This window comes from Physeter macrocephalus, chromosome 7 (genome assembly GCF_002837175.3).
Source record: "Physeter macrocephalus isolate SW-GA chromosome 7, ASM283717v5, whole genome shotgun sequence".
NCBI lineage: Eukaryota > Metazoa > Chordata > Mammalia > Artiodactyla > Physeteridae > Physeter > Physeter macrocephalus.
The window spans coordinates 63418924-63439759 of NC_041220.1; the positions used below are offsets into that span (position 1 = coordinate 63418924).

Sequence of the window (20836 nt, forward strand, 5' to 3'; positions counted from 1 at the left end):
CTCAAAGCCAAGGCATGGTTCCCAAGTTGTATTCCCAGCCTTGAGGTTATCAGAGGAAGCCGCCAAAAATGCATTTGGCTGGAAATTAGGAAAATGAATTAAATCTTGATTTTGCCAGTGACCAAAGTTTGATTTGATTAATTGCAATTTCTTCCAAATTTAGCTTAGCTACTGAACTGTTCATAGATTCTCATTGTAATGTGATCTCAGATAAAAAACAGTTAAAATATTTTTGAAAATATGCAGATGAATGAAAAGACAAGTAGAGTTGCACACTACTGTACGAAGCTTTGGGGGAAGCAATCTGAACTCACCACACACTCTCCGCGCACACATATGCTGTATGGGTCTTTGTAAGAGCAGCGCGTTCCGTCATGCACCAGCTGTTTCATATAAGCAACATCTCCAGTCTCTTTGGATTGACAGTAAAGGTGGCATCTTTTCTTGGCTGCATAAGATGGAAGATTAAGTTGACTATTTATGTAAAATGGTATATTTGAACAGTATAGTTTATTTTGTTTGTAAAATACAGTTTCAATGTGGTTTCCTGAAAACAAATTGTATAAATAAATAAAGAGTAGGGGAAAAGTATGCATACTCGGCATATTTGTTTTAACCAGGGTGACCCTACGCTTTGACATCTAAACTGGGATAATTTTGACAGTGAAAAGGGGCTCTATTAATAATATACACAGCGACAATAGGTATAAACTGGGACTGTCGCAGGCAACGCAGGTCGTATGGCTGGCTACCCTAGATGTAACCACAGCTGTTCAATAAATTTCATTCAGAATCAATTTAGTTTTAGTGACACTTAGAGCACTGAAAGGGTTTTTCTCTTTTGTTTGACTCAAAGGCCTAGTATAGTTTTTGCTTCTTGTAGGATCTCATTAATTAAATCTAAGTTATGTGACTCACTTCCCCAAAATAAATCAAAATAATGCATTGCAATTTTGAATTCCTACAAATATGCATCTTTCCTTTAAAACAGCTTTTAAACTGAACTCAGCAGTGTATTATATCACACAATAATTCTGTAACTACCTTTTTTTTTTTTTTTTTTTTTTTTTTTTTATGGTACGCAGGCCTCTCACTGCCGTGGCCTCTCCCGTTGCGGAGCACAGGCTCCGGACGCGCAGGCTCAGCGGCCATGGCTCACGGGCCCAGCCGCTCCGCGGCACGTGGGATCCTCCCGCACCGGGGCGCGAACTCGTGTCCCCTGCATTGGCAGGCGGACTCCCAACCACCGCGCAACCAGGGAAGCCCTCTGTAACTACTTTTTATTCACTCAAGTAAGAAATATGTCAAGAAGTTCCCATTTGAACAGATTTAACCGAAAATTCAGGGGTAAGAAGTGAAACGTGACAAGGGAAGTTCCAAGTGTATTTCTGGATAACCAGTGTACGGTACAAAAGTAAAAGGTTATGAAGTGCCTTTTGTTATTAAATAATGGTCTTTGTCTTATTCCTGACTTGATTGTAAAATAACTGTATTTTTCTCTAGTTATTCAGAAAGGAAGGATCACAATATTCCAGAAGCATTTCCTAGTAGAGGGATTTCAGTTGTATGAGGAGACTCACTCAGCATCTCCCCCAGGCGTTGCTTTCTACTTGTCTTTCCAGTAGTGATGGTGGCAGTGCTGCTTCCCAGGAGCTATTCCATAATTCTCACCTCTCTAGAGAAAGGCGTGTGTTAGCCTTATTCTTGGGAACCCAGGAGGACCTACCTCTATAAGCACCAAGTTTTCTAAGTTACCAAGCAGAGATCAAGAGTCCAGGGGATTGCGTGTTGACAAAGCTTAAGCTCTGAGTAACCATCCACACAGCAGGAAAAGCGAGGGCATCTACTCACAGTCGGGATGTTCATATGGCAACCAGTGGTGTTTGGTATTCTGGTATTCAAAGTGGGAGTTACGCTGCTGGCACTGTTGGGCTCTGAAGTCCTCAAAGTGTTTTTGGCATTCTTCTGTATTACAAAGCTGGTACTCAAAATTAACACCAGGACAATCCTGACCACCATTGATGGGCCTAAAGAAAAGACAACATTTAAAAAGGCCTTTTGGCTCTGGTCCAGCAGTTGAAGCTTGCAGACACAGTGCTGTTGGACAGAAAGCCAAGGCTTCTGAGCTGCCAGCACACAGTGAATGAACTCATACTTCCTAATTTCAATCCCTTTCCTAAAGCACTATCCTCTCCCTGCTGAGGTTTGGTGGCGGGAATTCCCAAACTCAACTTAAATCAGTATATTTTAAAGCAGTGTATTTTTCAAACAGTGTATTTTAAACGCACAGCCGAAGTATGTAAAGAAACAAAAAACAGGTATATGGTCTCAGGAAAATTATATTTTATATCATGTATATAACATGTAGAAGCAACCCAAAGAAACACTGATCACAGCTCTATGCCTCTGTTTCCTAACATGTAAAATGAAAATAATAATCCAATCTCCCTTAGAGAAACATTGTGAGGATTAAATGAGTTAGCATGTTTAAAACACTTAGAACAGAGTGTGTGGCTCACGGTGAACCCTCGCTGTTCTACTATAAGGATAACTTTTCCCCCAAAGTCCATTGGTCTTCTTTTACCATCTTCCCGTCACCTGGCTCTGGAGCATTCTTCTCCTAACTCGGAAGTGAGGGAGCCTCTGGCTGGTGCTGCTCCTGCCAACAGGCCTGTCCCTCCTCCAGCGGGTCTCACAGCCTCGGCGCCCAGGTCCTATGAGCACAGCGATCTGCTTTCCCCGCTCAGCTCCTTAACCCTCCTAAACAGCAATTTCTTTCACAGTCTCTAATCTTAACCATGGACTACTCTTCACAAGATTGATAAATGGGGATTTACCCAAAATAGAAACTTAAACCGATAGTTTTCATGTTCTGTGTTTTACATGTTCTTCAAGAAACAGAGCATTAGTGACATGATATTGAAGCATTTTCTGGTCCATCCCAATAACCAGAATGAGAGGAGTTATACTCACATTGGATTATTGCACTGGCGTGTTCTAAAGCGAACACCAGTTCCACAGGTCCGGGAACAGGAGCCAAATTTGGTCCATGATCCCCAGTTGCCATCTTGTTTTTGCTGATTAGCATTCTTCCACATGCAATGACCCTTATAGCACCACTTAGGGAAACGACACAAAGCAATCATGAAAATCGTGCATATGCTAAAGCTGAAGTTGTTATAGAAGGATCACCAAGTGAAGGACTTCATTTCTTTTTTTTTTTTTCTTTTTCAGGCAAAAATACACTTAAAATTATCTCAAAGCAGTGCCCTGTACACTGGGTAATTTAAACTTGCATTTTTAAGTATAAAATTAAAATTAAAAAAATAACATTCACTCAGACAAGGTTTTAAATGACACATTTACCAGTGAGTATCAAACATCATAATCAATAAGGATGATCTGAGCATCCAACTTGCCCAGTAGGTGCTATTCTACCCTTCATCCCTCATTATCTATATTACTGGAGTTTTTTAAGGGCAATCTGCTCCCCTTTAAAATAATGACAGGAAACCGTATGTCTTAATTTAGAAAATAATTAACATAACATCTAAAACATATATAACTTTCAAAACACTTGTACATAATTGTTAAAATTTTCCTTCACAATGATTCTGAGAGATATATGATCTTTACCTTTCTGATGAGGAAAACTGGGCCCCACAAAGGACCATGAGTAGTGTAAGACTCTGACCAGAAAAACTAAGTGGGGAGTACTAAAACATGGATACTGTAGCGGCCTAGAGCCTACAGTACCCAGCACACAGCAGATGCTCAAAAGGTGTTAGTTCTTTTCCCTTCCAACGTTTTGACTCACTTTTTTATCCTACATACAATGAAAGTGTTTCTTAAAACTCAACTCTGGGAAATTGAAACATAACACAAATATATTTAGGGAAGTTGGATGTTCCGAGTTGGTTTACAGAATATCTTTTTCATAAAGCAAAAATGAATCAACTCATTGTTGCTTCTGTTTTTTCAGTCAGAAGTCTGTAATACTGAATTTTCCCAAAGCAACACACTGTACAAGTTTAGTGTAGTGCCTAAGAGTTTAAACGTGAATAATGGGAGATTTTATTATTATTATTATCATGCTTGTAATTCTCATAGCAAGTACAGTTTATACACATTCGAAATAGAGCTTTAAAGGGCTTCAGAAGACCTAAAAGCTATATAAATCTTCTTTGCCAGGTTTTGGTCCTATCTACAATATCTTATTTCCAAACTAGTCAAAGCTCTTCAACTTGAGTTCTTAACATCCCTTTGTTTTGGGTTTCATGATCTTTCCCCTCCTGAGTAGTGTAGCATGGCAGTGGGCCAGTTTCTGAGCATTTGATCCTCACTACGCAACTTGAGATTGAAACTTCTGGGCATCTTTCCCCAAAGAGCAAGGCCAAATCGTCTGTACAAGTTCACATGACTTTATTTCTGGACAACTTTCACAAGGAATGGGATGCCAGCAAGTAAATCAAATCCCATTAGGGCCCAGATACTCGGCTGAGCTGCCGCTTCCTATTCTATCAGTAGGGGGCTGTACAGTGGCCTCAAAGATGTCAGGTTCTAATCCTTAAAAGCTGTAAATGTTACCTTATTTGGAAAAGAGCTTTTGCAGGTGTAATTAAGTAAGAATTTTTAGATGGGGAGATTATCCTGGATCCTCCAGGTGGACCCTAAATGCCATCACATGTATCCTTATAAGAGAGGGGCAAAGGGAAATGTATACACAGAAGAGAAGGGGGCAATGTGGCCACAAAGGCAGAGACTGGAGGGGTGCAGCCACAAGTCAAGGAATTCAGTCAATCACCAGAAGCTGGAAGAGCTAAGGACAGATTCTTCACTAGAGCCTCTGGAGAGAGTATCATTCTGCCCACACACTGATTTCAGCTCAGTGAAACTGATTTTGTTCTTCCAGCCTCCAGAACTGAGAGAATAGTCTTCTGTTGATTTAAGCCACTAAGTCTGTGGTAATTTGTTATAGCAGCTATAGGAAACTTGTACACAGTGTTCATGCATTCCCACAATGAAACTTTATGTACTATGGTTTTCTTAAAAATGACGATACATGTTATTTAAAGATGATTATTATGCAACATATCTTAAATCTTTATTGTATAAACAGATTATACTCACTTTTCCAGCAGCACATTCGGTCCCATCAAGTGGGGGTCCTTTTTTAGTCTTACAAAAGTAGGGATTATCAGGATGGCTACACCAAAGCTGTTTACATGGGTCAAAGGTTCGGAACTAGAAGAGAAAAAAACCAAACTCTCAGCGACGTAGAGATGGAATGACTTGTACCAGCAATACCTTCTACACAGTTTCTTCATGTCATGTTTCTTGGATATTTTAATTTCAAGTTAATAGTCAAAGTTGTGGCATGTTAAGAAAACAAACAAACAAACAAACACTGCCTAAGAATTCCAAGTAAAGAATACTTTCATTCCGCTTTTCTAAAGTAACACTGATAAACAATGATTTGTCTGGGATTCTTCTGTTGACTTTTACTATTCTTTATGCCATTTCTATCTTATGGTTTTCAAATAGACAATATTGGGATTTTAAAAAGAATGAGTAATTATTATGAACATTTTAAATATGAAAACATTACAGTGGTTTTGCAGCTCTCAAGCCATCAAAATGGCTTCTCTTTATCCCTGAATGTATGAACCAGTCAGAAATAAATAATAAAAATGCCCATCATAATGAGCCAACTAAAAGCAGAAAATAGTTGTCAAACTTTCTGTGTAGGATAATGTATTCCAGGTATAAGAAAATATACAAAACATTCATATAGTTTATAAAGTACTTTCCATATATTTGATCTTCATAACAATCCATGGCTGAGAAATATGGGTTATAAGGTAAGACCATAGTTATGGATACAAATAAGACAGTAACAGAGACAGACCAGAATCTTAGTTTTCTCACTCTTAAGAATGTCTTTTATTTTCCTAAAACACTACATTATAATATCCAAATGTATATGTAAGCACACATATTTGTGTTACTGTTTCCTCATCCGCTCTCTAACAGTAATATCTTATCATTCTTTAGATAAATTAAAAAATATATACATATATATATCAAACACCAGTTTACCCACATCTTCACTGCCTACACCACTAATTATCCACATACAGACTCATGATCATAGCTTTTTTTTTTTTTTTAAATTAGTACTCATTTTGGATCTGGGTTTTTTGTTCTAATTCCTATTACCTAATGCAAAAACTGTAATTTTCTACACTAGTGAGCCAAAGCTTTAGAATTCTCAGGTGAGAACATTATCGCAGGTCATCAGGAGCTGACCGTGTATACCTTACAAACAAACCAAATATCTGTATATATCTGCATACGGAGGAATTCAAACAGCAGATCAACTTCTTTTGATGAAATACTTTTTTTTCTTGCTCTAACAAATAAAGCTTTCTCCAACATATAAAAAGCCCTGTTTACCAGATGTGTGACTTAAGCAAGTTGCTTAATCTCTCTAAGTCTTGGCTTGTTCATCTGTAAAATAAAAGTATACCAACTCCCTTCTAGCCTGTCACAAGGATTAAATAAGATAGTATATTTAAAGCACTTAGCTTTAGCATGTACTGACACAGCAAACACAAAATCGTTGGTTCATATTCTTGCACCAGTGAGTCTGTAAATGTCACCAAACAGGAGCTAAGCAAGTAGATTTCAATATGCAAAATCTAAATTGACTGTGAGTAACATACCGCAGTGCACATTTTATAACCAACACCAAAGTCAAAACGACATTGCTCATCCATAGAATAATTGATTCCAGGAAGTTCTGGGAGTTTGGGCCAGTCATGTTCAAAAGGGTCATCAAGGAGACAGTCATAGGAACTGTAGGAAGGAAAATACTGCATGTAGTTAAATGTTCATTTTTTTTATCATGTTCCAATGAAAAAGTATTCTTAGGTTACATACTCTGGAATTTCATCAGATCATAAAGAAAGGTTACAAAAGCATACCTTTTAAGGTTTTTGGTTTCAGTTCCATTTAGAAAAAGACCATTCATCTTTATTCATCCCAGGAAAATAAGCCAATCATACTTAGAAACACAGTAGAACCATGACAACCTTGTTCGTGTCCCTAGCTGAACCCCCACGTGGTGTGGCAGGGAAGATCCTGACCCCTGTGCTACGGGGTATAGGTGGTACCCTATGCAAGCATCGCATGACCATCCCCTCCTCAAATCAGCTTTGACCATTAGTCCGAGATTCCATAAAGAATTTACTAAGAGGAAATCACAGTAAAAAAATTTCACTTAAATTCTAGGCTCACGGCTAAAACTATTGCAATTACATTGTGGAATTGTGCCAAAAGCTGAGTCACAAGAATATGTTTATCACAACAAAAGTTTTCATTCCCCGGGAGTTCGGTTCTGATCAAGGTCCTAAGAGGCAGCTTCACGTCTGTATTTCTACTATAACACTCCCATGACACACAGAAGGAGACATACTGAATGTATCTTTTCAGTTCTTGGCCGCTGCAGCGGGACCAGTGGTAACGATGAAACGCTGCTTGCACCAAAGGAGCCATGACACTTCCCATGGCAGTCTCATCACCGCACCTGTTGCCTTGTCCATCATGCTCCATTCCCAGCCTAGAACACAAAGCGAGACCTTATGGTAAGAATCATCATAGGGGCCATGGCTTTGGCGTAATTTCTGTTCTGAAAATAAGTACAGGAAAATAGGTGTTTTTTTAGTTAATGGGGCTTTTGTGGAGAAGTCACAGACACTGTGAAACTGAGAGCAATCTGACACAAGTGCCTTTTTTATTCTATAGCTATGAAAAGCCCAGGAGTGTCTCTGCAAGCCAGAGTCACTCATTTAGTTTCAGTGCATGACCTCTTCAGTGTTTTCAGCTCCTCAAACTTGGCAAGGGATGAGAGTTGCATGCTGGCATGCACTCTGCCCAAAGTATGAACAATACTGAGAGAAGCAGACAGAAAAGACCTTGTTTTTTGTTTTTTTGTTTTTTTGCTTTATAGCTGTCAGCGGTGACTTACACATGGCCAGTTTCATGGGCTACTACAAAAGCAGATGAAAAACCATCCTCATGATTCAGGGTACAACTTCTCACTGGATGACACATGCCTGTGACTGGAGCATATCCTGTAGAGAATAACAATTACTTTCATTTTCATTTTATGAGAAAACCCATTAAGAATTACTACTGGACCTTTGCCTAGGGGGAAAAAAAAAGCTTTTCAGGAAACAGAGGCAGTATTATTTCTCTGCTCGCATTGCACCACATTCTCTTGGGAAAGCCACAGGTAATGGGCTCTAAAAAGATTCATTGGGTCTGCATTTTCTCCTCCCCTAAGGGAAGGAACTGCCTGGGGTTACCATTCTGTTCTGCCCACCAACTAAGCTCTGTCTTTCTGCTGTAGTGAATGGTCCTTCATATCACGGTACTGATGAAGGGAGCCAGAAATTCCATCAACGTTGAAAAGAAAACGGTCAGTCTAATTTTTTCCTAAGTCTACATCAGAATTTATTAGATAAATATAAGCTGACTTTTGAAGAAAGCTCTTTGGCAGCAGACATTTCCCATGGCATCTCCCTTCCCATTCCAAAGAGTTAGTGGAAATCACACCACATTTTACAGCATCCCCTCTGTACCCCAGATGCACACACTCACTATTGTAAAGGAGAGTGTAATTTATCATAGTATTTAGGTGGCATTTAGCATTGCAAATTCCACAGAAGTCACTGGAAGCAACAGAAAGGAAATGTATGCTTGGCTGATGCATGGAGGAAAGTGATGGTGGAGATCTGAACATGTGAACAGACAACCTGATTTAGGATTACTTTTGAAAAGTCATGCCCTTAAGTTTTTCTTCTACATATTAATGGAAATACCTTGCATTCCAGCAGGACCAAAGTCTTGCCTCGTTAAGAAAATTGCATGATCATGGTGTTCAGAATGATTGGGATCAGATTTTTGTTGTTGGCAAGCCCAGCGACACACGTTCTCCAAGCTCCGGGATGGGTTTCCCCTTTCTATGAGGCTGATGGACTAGGAGGAGACAATATGTTAAAGACATACATAGCATTTTCCCAAAGGCTTCCTTTAATAACTTTCTCTGAAATTAACATTTGAGATTACAGTAATTAAATAATGTACAATAATATTATCGGGGGCTTACTTGGAAATAAATACTTATTTGGAAATAATTTGGAAATTCTACATGCCCATGAGGGATACCTTTATGATCAATATTACCTGTGTGAAAGGTGGCTGACACCATTAATGGAAATACGTGACGCTGACATTCTTTTGCTGTTGTGAAGCAACTCAATATTAATCAACTGGGTAAAAATTCTAGTAAGAATTCCTGATTTAGCTTAGATTTTTAGTTTCATAAATATTAAGAACAAAAATAGAGGATAGATGGAAAGATTTGGGCATGAGACTTTTTTTCCCAGAGATGTTAAAGTGAAAGATCTTCAGTTTCAATTTTTTTTTGGGGGGGGGGTCCAAAATTAATCAACATACGGGAAGAATATAAGTTCTTCAATGAGCTGGCAAAGCTGATGGAATCTTCGATTTGAGGAACAGTCAAATTATATAAACCTCACACTGAAAAAAAAAAACCTACCCTTTTTTTTTAACCTCACAGCAATGAAGAGGGGTGTACTCATATCCTGCAATTCCAAGAGATGGATTGACATTCCTTGGAATGCTTCTACTATCACATTACTGTCAGGAGTTAAAAGTTCAGAGGGAAAGGCCCCATCCTTCAGGAACCCAGGAGCCATACTTCCCTGAGTAGTTCTGATGGAATGAGAAATTGAACTTGGAACCCAAAATTAGTCCCTACTTGGCTGACCCGCTGAGAGCTTTGTTACATTTCAGCAAATGTTTTTATCAGTGTTTACATTCTTAAGAAAAAAGTTTGGTTTATTATAGCTGAACACATACTTCTCCAAACAAATGATTTAATAACCAACTGAAGGCTGTTAACATTTCCATCTGGATCTGACTAGCATTCAGTGTTGGAGACACAAAGTAGGTCAGGTTTGTGGGATAAACTAAAGATCAATGACACCCTCTCACCAGAAATGATAAGTTTTCATACATAATAAAATGCAAACACATGGATTTTTTTCCCGTTTGCTAAATGCATAATTTCATTAGTATTCCATAATCAGGAGGATTAATTATGGGAGGGGGGACATGTAATTTTAAACATCAAGAAAGCTGCCAAGTTAGTCACTTCCCCTTATGTTTTCTCCTCAAAGGGAGAGACCACTTCCTCCATTCTATTATTTCTAAAGACAGGGACACATCTAGTGTCATTTTAAAGCCAGCTAAAGTTACATTACATAAAAATGCCTATTGTATGTATTTTGACCCAACATTTTGCTTTCAAAAAGATTAATGCCCTTTTAAATAAAAAAAAAATTCACCGTGTTCTTCACTTTTCTTAATCGAAAAGACTCATATTTCACATATTGTTTTCAAGAAATCATGAGAGGGTAAGGATCTCTGTTATTTTGCTTCACAGATATATTTGAAGCACCTAGAAAGCATCTGACACATAGTAGGCACTCAATATAGATGTTTTGGAATAACAGATGAATCATAAATTTGATGACGATGATAGATTAAGGAAATTCTTTTTTTTATAATGGTATCCATTCATTTTCATTCATACAGTCATGTCAGAATCAGGATAATTATCTCCAACTCCATAGACAGAGGTAAACACAGCAAATAGTACCAGCACAAAAATCATTCATTATCTACTCAAATTTAGAGATCTCCATTCATTGGGGCAGTTTTCTCCTCTCAGTTCAGAGCAACTGGGGTCTACGTGAGACATGTCTACGTTGAATGTTAGTTATGGCTTCAGCAATCTAATCTGTTTGCTAATCCAGTCCTTGATGTTCACAGTTGACATATAGTAAGACATTTTACCTTTGCATAGCCCAGCATTATCATGCGCACCAGAACCACATTTATATGCACTCCCAGGGACTCATCATGGTAAATTTCATTCACCTAGAAACAAAGTAGATAATTACCTGAAGAAAGGCAACACAAAGGATTTCATGAGATGCACATCTAGGGTATGGTTGTGTAATCCCAAATATAGGAGTCAAGTCCCTTTTTTTTTAGTTTAGTTTAAACTGATGTCTGAAATGAAATCATTTACTTTAAACTATGGAATAATTCTTGGCTATGTGAATTACTGAGTTTGTAAACCCCACAGTACCATGAACACAGAGAATATGCTTTAAAAGGGCTTCATTAAACTACTGTAGTGTTAAAAGTCCATGTGTGCTATGATCCACACATAACATTCATCACAAGACGGTGACTCTGGTGAAGCATCTGCCAGCTGTGAGTGGCTGCAACCGTGTGGAGGAAAAGAGCAAGCATGTCCTCCAGGTGCCCCTGCTGCCATCAGGGGTGTTACGTCTGGTTAGGGAAGACCGTGTGCAGGAGCTGTGGTGGTCTATCTGTGGGCCAGTAACTGGGTGGCCCTCCCAATGCCTCCCCACCCCAGGAGTGGGGCAGCTGAGGCAACGATTATTTAGAAGTCCTACAGTAAAGAAATCCTTCCATATCTGAATTACTAAGATCACTGTACAAGTAAATATAATATCAGTCCTGGGTATAGCTCAGAAAGGCAAAGTTGAGTCACTGCTTTTTATTTAATTTTAAATGTTAAATTAAAATTTCTACAGGTAATTTGGTATACTTTAAAATCACAGATATTAGAACTTAAGCAACCTCAGAGGCCATAGTCCAACACAGATTTATATAGATGAGGAAGATGAAGACCGTAGAGATTAGCTAACATGCAAAAACACTCAGTAAATTATTGGCAGTCTAAAGAAGACATACCTTCTGGTTATACTAGTGCAAAATTGGTGTGAATAAAGATTGCTTAGTAAGTTGGCAAATGCTAGCAGAAATGGGAAAGGTGGAGTTATCTGGCTACATTTCAATGTTCTTAGCTGTTCTCAGGAACAGGGAACCACCATTTGTCACAATAACTAAAAGAGGGATGGAAAACCAACCTCAATTCAACTTAAGATCCAGGAGGTTTTGACAGAAGGCACAGCAAATTTAAAGCCTACAGAGGAAAGATAGACCTTAAAAAGAAATATAACTCAAGGATAACAGAATGCTCTAAGAAAAGAAATTCATGAATTTCTTGCCACACTGACCAAGAAATCTCAAATGAAATGTTTCAGAAATCAAATGGGACTACACAGAACACCTTAAAATATCAAGGTCTTAACTGTAGATTAAACATATACTTACTGAATTTTTAGATGGAACTAAAAAGGGAAGAACAGCTAAGATGGAGGTAAAAGATCTAGGGAAGCTAGTATATACTAAAGAGGACAAAGTGTAGTTTAACAAGAAAAGATTTAGGCTCCTTTTAAAGTGGAAAAATACATTTCTTTATACATTTATAGACTCACACACACCCACACTCACCCATGGTGAGACCCAATTTAATACCTATTCAAGATAAGCCAAGGGGTGAAAAAAATCTGCAATTCTCTCTTGCGTTGCACAGGTGTGCAAGCTGGTAGCTCATGCCCAAGCTGTCCTGCTATAGGCCATTGTACACCTGAAGTATTGAGTTCATTTTGTCTGTTCTGTCTTACAAAAGAGTTGTATACAAACAGGAATGTATCCAGACTCCTCTCTTAGCAAAGAGCAAGGAGCCTAGAAAATGTGTCACATAAAAAATGCTGGGAGGATACAGTGGCTAAAGCCTGACACAAGCCACTAGTAGTCTCAGTTGATGTCTTGGTTCAAGACCTTCATTGCTTGTGTGGTCTTCATCTTTCTGAACCTCAATCAAATGGATATAATAAGAATACTACCTCATGGAGTTGGGGTAAGAATTAAAAGATTTAATTCATGCATACAATTGCTCAAAAATTTTATGAGTGAGAAGGACATTAAAGCACATTAGAGTGTGGGAAATAGAAAATAAAACCTAATAGCCACCATGTGGAAAAGGCGTTCAATTTATTCTGCATATCTACAGCAAATAAAACTAAAAACCATGGGTTCACACTATTGAAGGGGGAGATTTCAGGTCATGATAAGGAAAACTGAATGCTGGCCAAAAAGCTATGATTTCTTATGATCCTTTTGGCCATGGACAGATTCTCTTATCTTACTCCATGCCTCATACTGCCTAATTGAAGATTTAATCCCCCTCTTCTTCTGGATTAATTATCTGATAAGAAATTTCTAGCGTCATAGTCCCAATACAAGTAAAAGTCCAAAGCCGGGTCTGTCACTAATACAATCATCCAGAGAGACTCATGGACATTCCAAGAGACTTCTCCTAAGGCAGCTGTTCTGAATTAGCAACATGGCTTCACACACAAAGTTTTAACATGTACGTAATGTAACTGAAACGTAAGTGCATTTAATATTAAAAAAATGTTCAAATCAATGTTAGTAAGGGCACAAAATAGGGGAACAATAAAATTTTAAACTAAAGAAAAATAGATAAAAGGAAGTGAATTAATTTCTTGAGGAGAGGTGACGGAGGGAAGGAAAGCCCTTACAGCCATGGCAATAGAGCAGTGACAGCAACACTTTTAAATGTTATGGGAGACAACTATATCAGAAAACTATTAGAATCATAAAATGAGAGCTGGCAATCATAACAAGTAGCTTGTGATATCTGAGCTAGTATAACGTACATATAATCACCCCAAATTGGTATATTCATTTTTATTTGTTAAATTTTAAAATCAGTACAGTGCCGAGAAAGTATCATGCACAAAACTCATGTTCTCAATGGCAATATTACGTTATAAAATGATGAAATAAAAACACTTTTTAAAAAGTCAAATTTACCATTCACCAAAAGAAAAAGTATTATTTAACAAAAATCCCTATTATGCCAGGCTACTTAGATAACAGAGCACTCCAGGAGAAACCAAAATCAGTTATGGAATGTTCTGAGCTGGCACCTATTTGTGAAACTGTCTCAGAGTATAACTAAATTATTGGGGGTATAAATAATCAACTATAAGGTAATAATATTTATATGTAGGAGAAAATACTCTTCCAATGTGGTAAATCAACAAATAGGTGTCTGTATTGTGCAAAGCACGGGATATCATTTATTATTTTGCTTTTCAAGGTTTAAAAAAGTTGCTTCCTGTACATTATTCAGTTTTAAAATGTACATAATAAATTGGCTGCTTGTCATCTTGCTGGACCTTATCAATAACAGGATGCAATGTTTTTATGCTCTGAGACACATAGGATATAATAAGAGTTGGAGAAATAATCAGCATCTCAGGATTAGATATATTCAAAGACCTGGATTCTGGTCCCAACTATTCCACCGATAAACTGAGTGACCTTGGGTTGGTCACTTAACCTCTCTGAGCCTCTGTTTTCTCACTGGCAAATTATAATTGTACTTGCTCTGCCTGCTTCACACAGCTGCTATTCAAATCAAACAAAATGCCACACAATTGCCCTCAGCAAAATACAAAACACATTAGAACACTTCTACCTATCTATATAAAAAGTTTTAAAGGTTTGTCAGTGTATTTTCCAATCTATCTGAAAAAACAAACAAAAAATTAAGCAAACAAAAAAACACAACTGCCCCCATCTTGGTTTTCATTGAGAAGGATTCAAAAAGTCTTATAATACTGTACATTTATTTACTCTCAATAGAATTAAAGATGTAGTTTAAATTATCAAAAAAAATCATGGGAAAAATTGTTCAACAATTTTTTTCAAAAATACTCTCCAAATGCTGTACAAAAGCTCTTTCCAGCAGATGGCAGTATGCACATTTTAGAGACGGGTGAAGGAGCAGCAGCTTTACACACCTGAATGTACTTACCTACCAGTTGGTATGCCTGCCTTTTTGGATATTCACACATAAATAAAATAACTTCTTTAAAATTAAATAGGAATTTAAAAATATTCTAACCCAAGGGAAACACTGAGTCATTGGACTCTTAAAAACAAAGAAAAATATTGAAGACATCTTTATTTAGATTGTTTTTCAGTGTCATCTGATCAAGACATTACATAAGAGGCATAAAGAAGCTTATGATATGGCTCTAAATTAATCACGAATTTTAACAATCAATAAATGATATACAGAAAGAACTAAAAGCATAACATAGTGAATTAATCTTTTGAATCTGTCAAGAAGAATGAAAATAATATTTGTTAAGAAAGCATTTTTACAACACTTGGTGACAAGGAAAGCAACTTTTTCCTAAGTTACAGCAGAATCAAGAACAGAGAAAACAGCATTACATAGATATTTCCAGGTTCCAGACACTGTTCTAAATACTTTACCTATATTAATTCAAGTAATCCTTGCGACAACATTAAAGATACTATTATCTCCATTTTACATCTAATGAAATTGGGGCTCAGAGAAGTTAAGTACCTTGCCCAAGGTCACACAGTTAGCACACAGAGCAAAGGATTAACACCTAGGCAGTCTGGCTCCAGAGTCAGTAGTTTTTACCAACTTGCTACACTTCCACACACCTGCAGACCACAGCACTGTCACTAGGCAAAACAGATCTAATTTTAGAATAATCAAGAGTGATTCATTACCCCTGAGTTTAAGAAACTGATGTGGAAGCATACTGATAAAGATAACTTAAAAACTTCACTTCCTTTTCATAATTTTTCCTTCGTGTAAATTTTAAGAAAATGAGGAATTAGACTCTACTTACTCCAAATAAGGATTTCTTGATGGTCAATATAATCTAAAAACACACTGGGAAAAAATAAAGAGGAGCTAGAGCAGATCACTGGAAAAACCAAATAAAAAAAGATGGGCTGAAATTTATAACCAGTGTTTCGGGTTGTAAGCAAAGCATTAATCATAAACATTCTAAGAAGTTATATATTAGACCCTATATAATGCAAATCAAAGTTTATCTGTGCAAAACTGAGTATCCTTTCACCATGTCAGCCAATCTGTGGAGCATGGGTAAATTTTCTACGAGGTGTTCAGGGTTGAGCCCAGAGTATTTATTAAATTACCTGAAAAAAGGAGTAAACAGAACATTAATTCAATTTTCAGATGACCTTAAATTGCAAGGGGTTGCCAAAGGGAGGGGGGGAGAAAAGGTAATGAGTTTAGGAATACTTGATTTGATTGATCAAGTATTCCTTTCCTTGAAAGGAAAATTCCTTCCAGGTTTGTTCCCTGACAGGACAATTTCTCCCAGGACATTTCCCTGGCAGGACAATCTGACCTGCTTTGTCTGACTTGCTGATAAACAGCTTTGTCTGGCTTCAACAAAGCAACATTAATTTTTCTTTCAGATGGGTGGATGAGGTCTTGGGAGGCAGTATAGGTCAGTGGTTAAGGGGCATGGGCTTCACATCCAAACTGCTTGGGTCTGCTCTTAGCTTTGTGACCTTGGGCATATTATTTGTCTCTGTGCCTCAGTTTTCTAATCTGCAAAATGGGATAATTATACTACTGTCCTTATAGGATTGCTGAGAGGAATAAATGAGCTCATATATGTACAGTGATTAATAGTGCCTGGGCCTTGCAAATATAAAAATGAAAATTGTTAGCTGTCTCCTAACCTGTCAACTCCTCTTCCCTCACCTCCAATTTCAGACTAATAATAACAACTTAAAAAAAATTGAAATATACTTGATTTACAATGTTGTGTTAGTTTCAGGTGTACAGCAAAGTGACTCAGTTATACTCTTTCTTCAGATTCTTTTCTGTTATGGGTTATTACACGATATTGAATATAGTTCTATGTGCTATATAGTAGGTCCTTGTTGGTTATCTATTTTATATATAACAGTGTGTTAATTTCAAACTCCTAATTTATCCTTCCCCTAATAACTACATTTTATGAATAGTCTTATCTAATATTTACTGAACTGAATTGTGCCTAATGCTCCTGGAGGTGGGGAACTGAATAGTAAATGAGTTTGAATCTCTGTTCTTATCATGAATATATTCTAATAGGTAAAATAAACTCTAAGCATGGAAAAAATAAACACAAAAAGACATGCAGATAAGGTCATTTCTGATGGGAATGGGTGCTATGAAAAAAATAAATTTGAGTGATGAGATAGAGGATGAGAGGGAGAGGAAGAAGCTACCTGAGACTGGGGGTTGCGGGTGGGTCACATCCAGGAGACACATGTGGACAAGAAGGAAATGGGCATGTGTGTCTCTGGGGAACAAGTGATACAGGCAAAGGGAAGAGCTGGTACAAAAGCTCAACCTCTATTATCATGAAAGCTCAAACCCTACAAAGGAGACATCTTCATCACTTTAAAAAGAGACTGAGACCTAGAGAAGTTATACAATTTTTCCCCCAAATGATTAGCACAGCCAAAATTCCAATAAGTCTATGTGATGCCAGTGCCTATTCTCTGTTCACAACCACCTTGCCTGTCTTTTTCTTTCTGTCAGAGAGGATGTGCTAACTCTCTTTTTTTTTAGGCTCTTTCTCACTTCCTTAAAGACATTTGCTCCAAAAAATCGACTCCATTTTCCATATTCAATCGCTCCCTTTCTTGGGGTTCCTTTTCCTCTTTTACTAACATTCTCAGTTTTTCTTCGTCATGAGAAAATAAGCCACCTACAATATTTTGTAGCATTTAGTACTGTTTACAACTATGTTCATCAACGATACTATTCAATTTCTTTAACAACATTAGCTCCTTTTTTGCTGCCTACCCCACACACGTCAGCGTGTCTCAATGTTCTGTTTTCAATCCTCTTCTCGCATACTTTCGCAGCAATATTTCATCCACTGCTGTTTCTTCAACCAATATCTATAGCCTGATGAATTCCACATATCTCATACAGATTCACCTCCCTCATGCTTCAAAACCATCTGTTCAACTCTGGTAACAGATCTATCTATTTGGAAGTATACCTATATATCACAAAGTATACTCACCCTCTCCAGAAAACCTGTTCTTCTCTCAATATTCTATCACACTTAAAGATGAAACCATCTTGATTCCTTCTTTTTCTTCAAGTATTACAGTCTGTCACCAAGTCCTGTGGGCATCTCTCACGCTTGTCTCTTCCTTCCACCTCCACATCCGGCAGCTCAGTATGTGTCCTATTCAGTTGGACTGCTACGACAACCTCTTAAAACTTTTGCAAATGTTTTCATTAGGGTAATTTGGGCCAATTTCGGAAGTTATCCAGATTATCAGGGTCAGATGGCGGTTTTCCAGAAGCGTGAGGCTCTCCTTTTATGTTAATTTTGCTTTTACTTCCCTTAAGCATCAAAGGAGCTTTAGGAGGAGCAAGAATAGGCAATTCAGCTATAAACCTTACAAACTCTTCCAGCCTTTGGAACAGTGGAAACATACCAAAAGCTCAGGTAGAACTGACTTCTTTCTTCAAGAATGAGAAAGACGATTCGCTTAGCAAGCTAAAAAGCTTTTCTGTGTTTTAGGACCCTTGGAAAAATAAAGGTTGGAATAAACCAGGGTTAAAAAGTTTTTATAGATTTTTCAGTTAAAATCAAAGGGACTGGAGAGCTTCAAGATGGCGGAAGAGTGAGATGTGGAGATCACCTTCCTCCCCACAGATACATCAGAAATACATCTACATGTGGAACAACTCCTACAGAATACCTACTGAACGCTGGCAGAAGACCTCAGACCTCCCAAAAGGCAAGAAACTCCCCACATACCTGGGTAGGGCAAAAGAAAAAAGAAAAAACAGGCAAAAGAATAGGGATGGAACCTGCACCACTGGGAGGGAGCTGCAAAGGAGGAGAAGTTTCCACACACTAGGAAGCCCCTTCAGAGATGGGGGCTGGCAGGGGGGAAGCTTCAGAGCCACGGAGGAGAGCAGAAACTCCCCACGTACCTGGGTAGGGCAAAAGAAAAAAGAAAAAAAAGAGACAAAAGAATAGGGACGGGACCTGCAACAGTAGGAGGGAGCTGTGAAGGAGGAAAGGTTTCCACACACTAGGAAGCCCCTTCGCGGGCGGAGACTGCGGGTGGCAGAGGGGGGAAGCCTCGGAGCCACGGAGGAGAGCGCAGCCACAGGGGTGCGGAGGGCAAAGCGGAGAGAGTCCCGCACACAGGATCGGTGAGGATCGGTGCCGACCGGCGCTCACCAGCCCGAGAGCCTTGTCTGCTCACCCGCTGGGAAGGGCGGGGGCTGGGAGCTGAGGCTCGGGCTTCTGAGGTCAGATCCCAGGGAGAGGACTGGGGTTGGCGGCGTGAACACAGCCTGAAGGGGTTAGTGCACCACGGCTAGCCGGGAGGGAGTCCGGAAAAAAGTCTGGAGCTGCCTAAGAGATAAGAGACCATAGTTACGGGGTGCATGAGGAGAGGGGATTCAGAGCACCGCCTAAACGAGCTCCAGAGACGAGCTGGAGCCGCAGCTATCAGCGTGTACCCCAGAGACAGACATGAAACGCTAAGGCTGCTGCTGCCGCCACCAAGAAGCCTGTGTGCAAGCACAGGTCACTCTCCACACCGCCCCTCCCGGGAGCCTGTGCAGCCCGCCACTGCCAGGGTCCCGGGATCCAGGGACAACTTCCCTGGGAGACCACACGGTGCGCCTCAGGCTGGTGCAGCATCACGCCGGCCTCTGCCGCCGCAGGCTCACCCCGCATCCGTACCCCTCCCTCTCCCCGGCCTGAGTGAATCAGAGCCCCTGAATCAGCTGCTCCTTTAACCCCGTCCTGTCTGAGCGAAGAGCAGACGCCCTTGGGCGACCTACGCGCAGAGGCGGGGCCAAGTCCAAAGCTGAACCCCAGGAGCTGTGCGAACAAAGAAGAGAAAGGGAAATCTCTCCCAGCAACCTCAGGAGCAGCGGATTAAAGCTCCACAATCAACTTGATGTACCCTGCACCTGTGGAATACCTGAATAGACAACAAATCATCCCAAATTGAGGAGGTGGACTTTGGGAGCCACGATATATATATATATTTTTCCCTCTTTCTCTTTTTCTGAGTGCGTATGTGTATGCTTCTGTGTGTGATTTTGCCTGTATAGCTTAGCTTTTACCATTTGTACTAGGGTTCTGTCGGTCCGTTTTTTTTTTTTTTTACTACTTAAAATTTTTTTTTTGTTTCTTTGCAGTACACGGGGCCTCTCACCGTTGTGGCCTCTCCTATTGTGGAGCACAGGCTCCAGACGCACAGGCCCAGCGGCCATGGCTCACGGGCCCAGCCGCACCACAGCACGTGGGATCCTCCTGGACTGGGGCACGAACCCACATCCCCTACCTCAGCTGGCGGACTCTCAACCACTGTGCCACCAGGGAAGCCCCCCCAATTTTTTTTTCTTAATAATTATTTTTTATTTTAATAGCTTTATTTTATTTTATCTTATCTTCTTTCTTTCTTTCTTTTTTTCCTCCCTTTTATTCTTAGCCGTGTGGAGGACAGGCTTTTGGTGCTTCAGCCAGGCATCACGGCTGTGCCACTGAGGTGGGAGAGCCAACTTCAGGACACTGGTCCACAAGAGACCTCCCAACTCCACATAATATCAAACGGCGAAAATCTCCCAGAGATCTCCATCTCAACACCAAGACCGAGCTGCACTCAAGGACCCAAACCTACAGTGCTGGACACCCTATGCCAAACAACTAGCAAGACAGGAACAAAACACCATCCATTAGCAGAGAGGCTGCCTAAAATCATAATAAGGCCACAGACACCCCAAAACACACCACCAGACGTGGACCTGCCCAACAGAAAGACAAGATCCAGCTTCACCCACCAGAACACAGGCACGAGTCCCCTCCACCAGGAAGCCTACACAACCCACTGAACCAAACTTAGCCACTGGGAACAGACACCAAAAACAACG

The 20836-nt window shown here is 39.4% G+C and overlaps 1 protein-coding gene across 4 annotated transcripts in view; it reads right to left on the minus strand.

Moving 5' to 3' along the window:
• ADAMTS3 (ADAM metallopeptidase with thrombospondin type 1 motif 3) overlaps positions 1–20836 on the minus strand; it is a 291950-nt gene that overhangs the window by 27951 nt on the left and 243163 nt on the right. For all 4 annotated transcript variants that reach the window (XM_024115432.3, XM_024115433.3, XM_028491897.1 and 1 more), the window contains 9 exons: positions 10948–11031; positions 8886–9042; positions 8030–8135; positions 7478–7621; positions 6726–6858; positions 5131–5244; positions 2974–3119; positions 1852–2027; positions 315–448 (listed from right to left, as the gene is read on the minus strand). In XM_024115432.3, the coding sequence (XP_023971200.1) occupies positions 315–448; positions 1852–2027; positions 2974–3119; positions 5131–5244; positions 6726–6858; positions 7478–7621; positions 8030–8135; positions 8886–9042; positions 10948–11031 (1194 nt within the window). The remainder of the gene's footprint in view (positions 1–314; positions 449–1851; positions 2028–2973; positions 3120–5130; positions 5245–6725; positions 6859–7477; positions 7622–8029; positions 8136–8885; positions 9043–10947; positions 11032–20836) is intronic.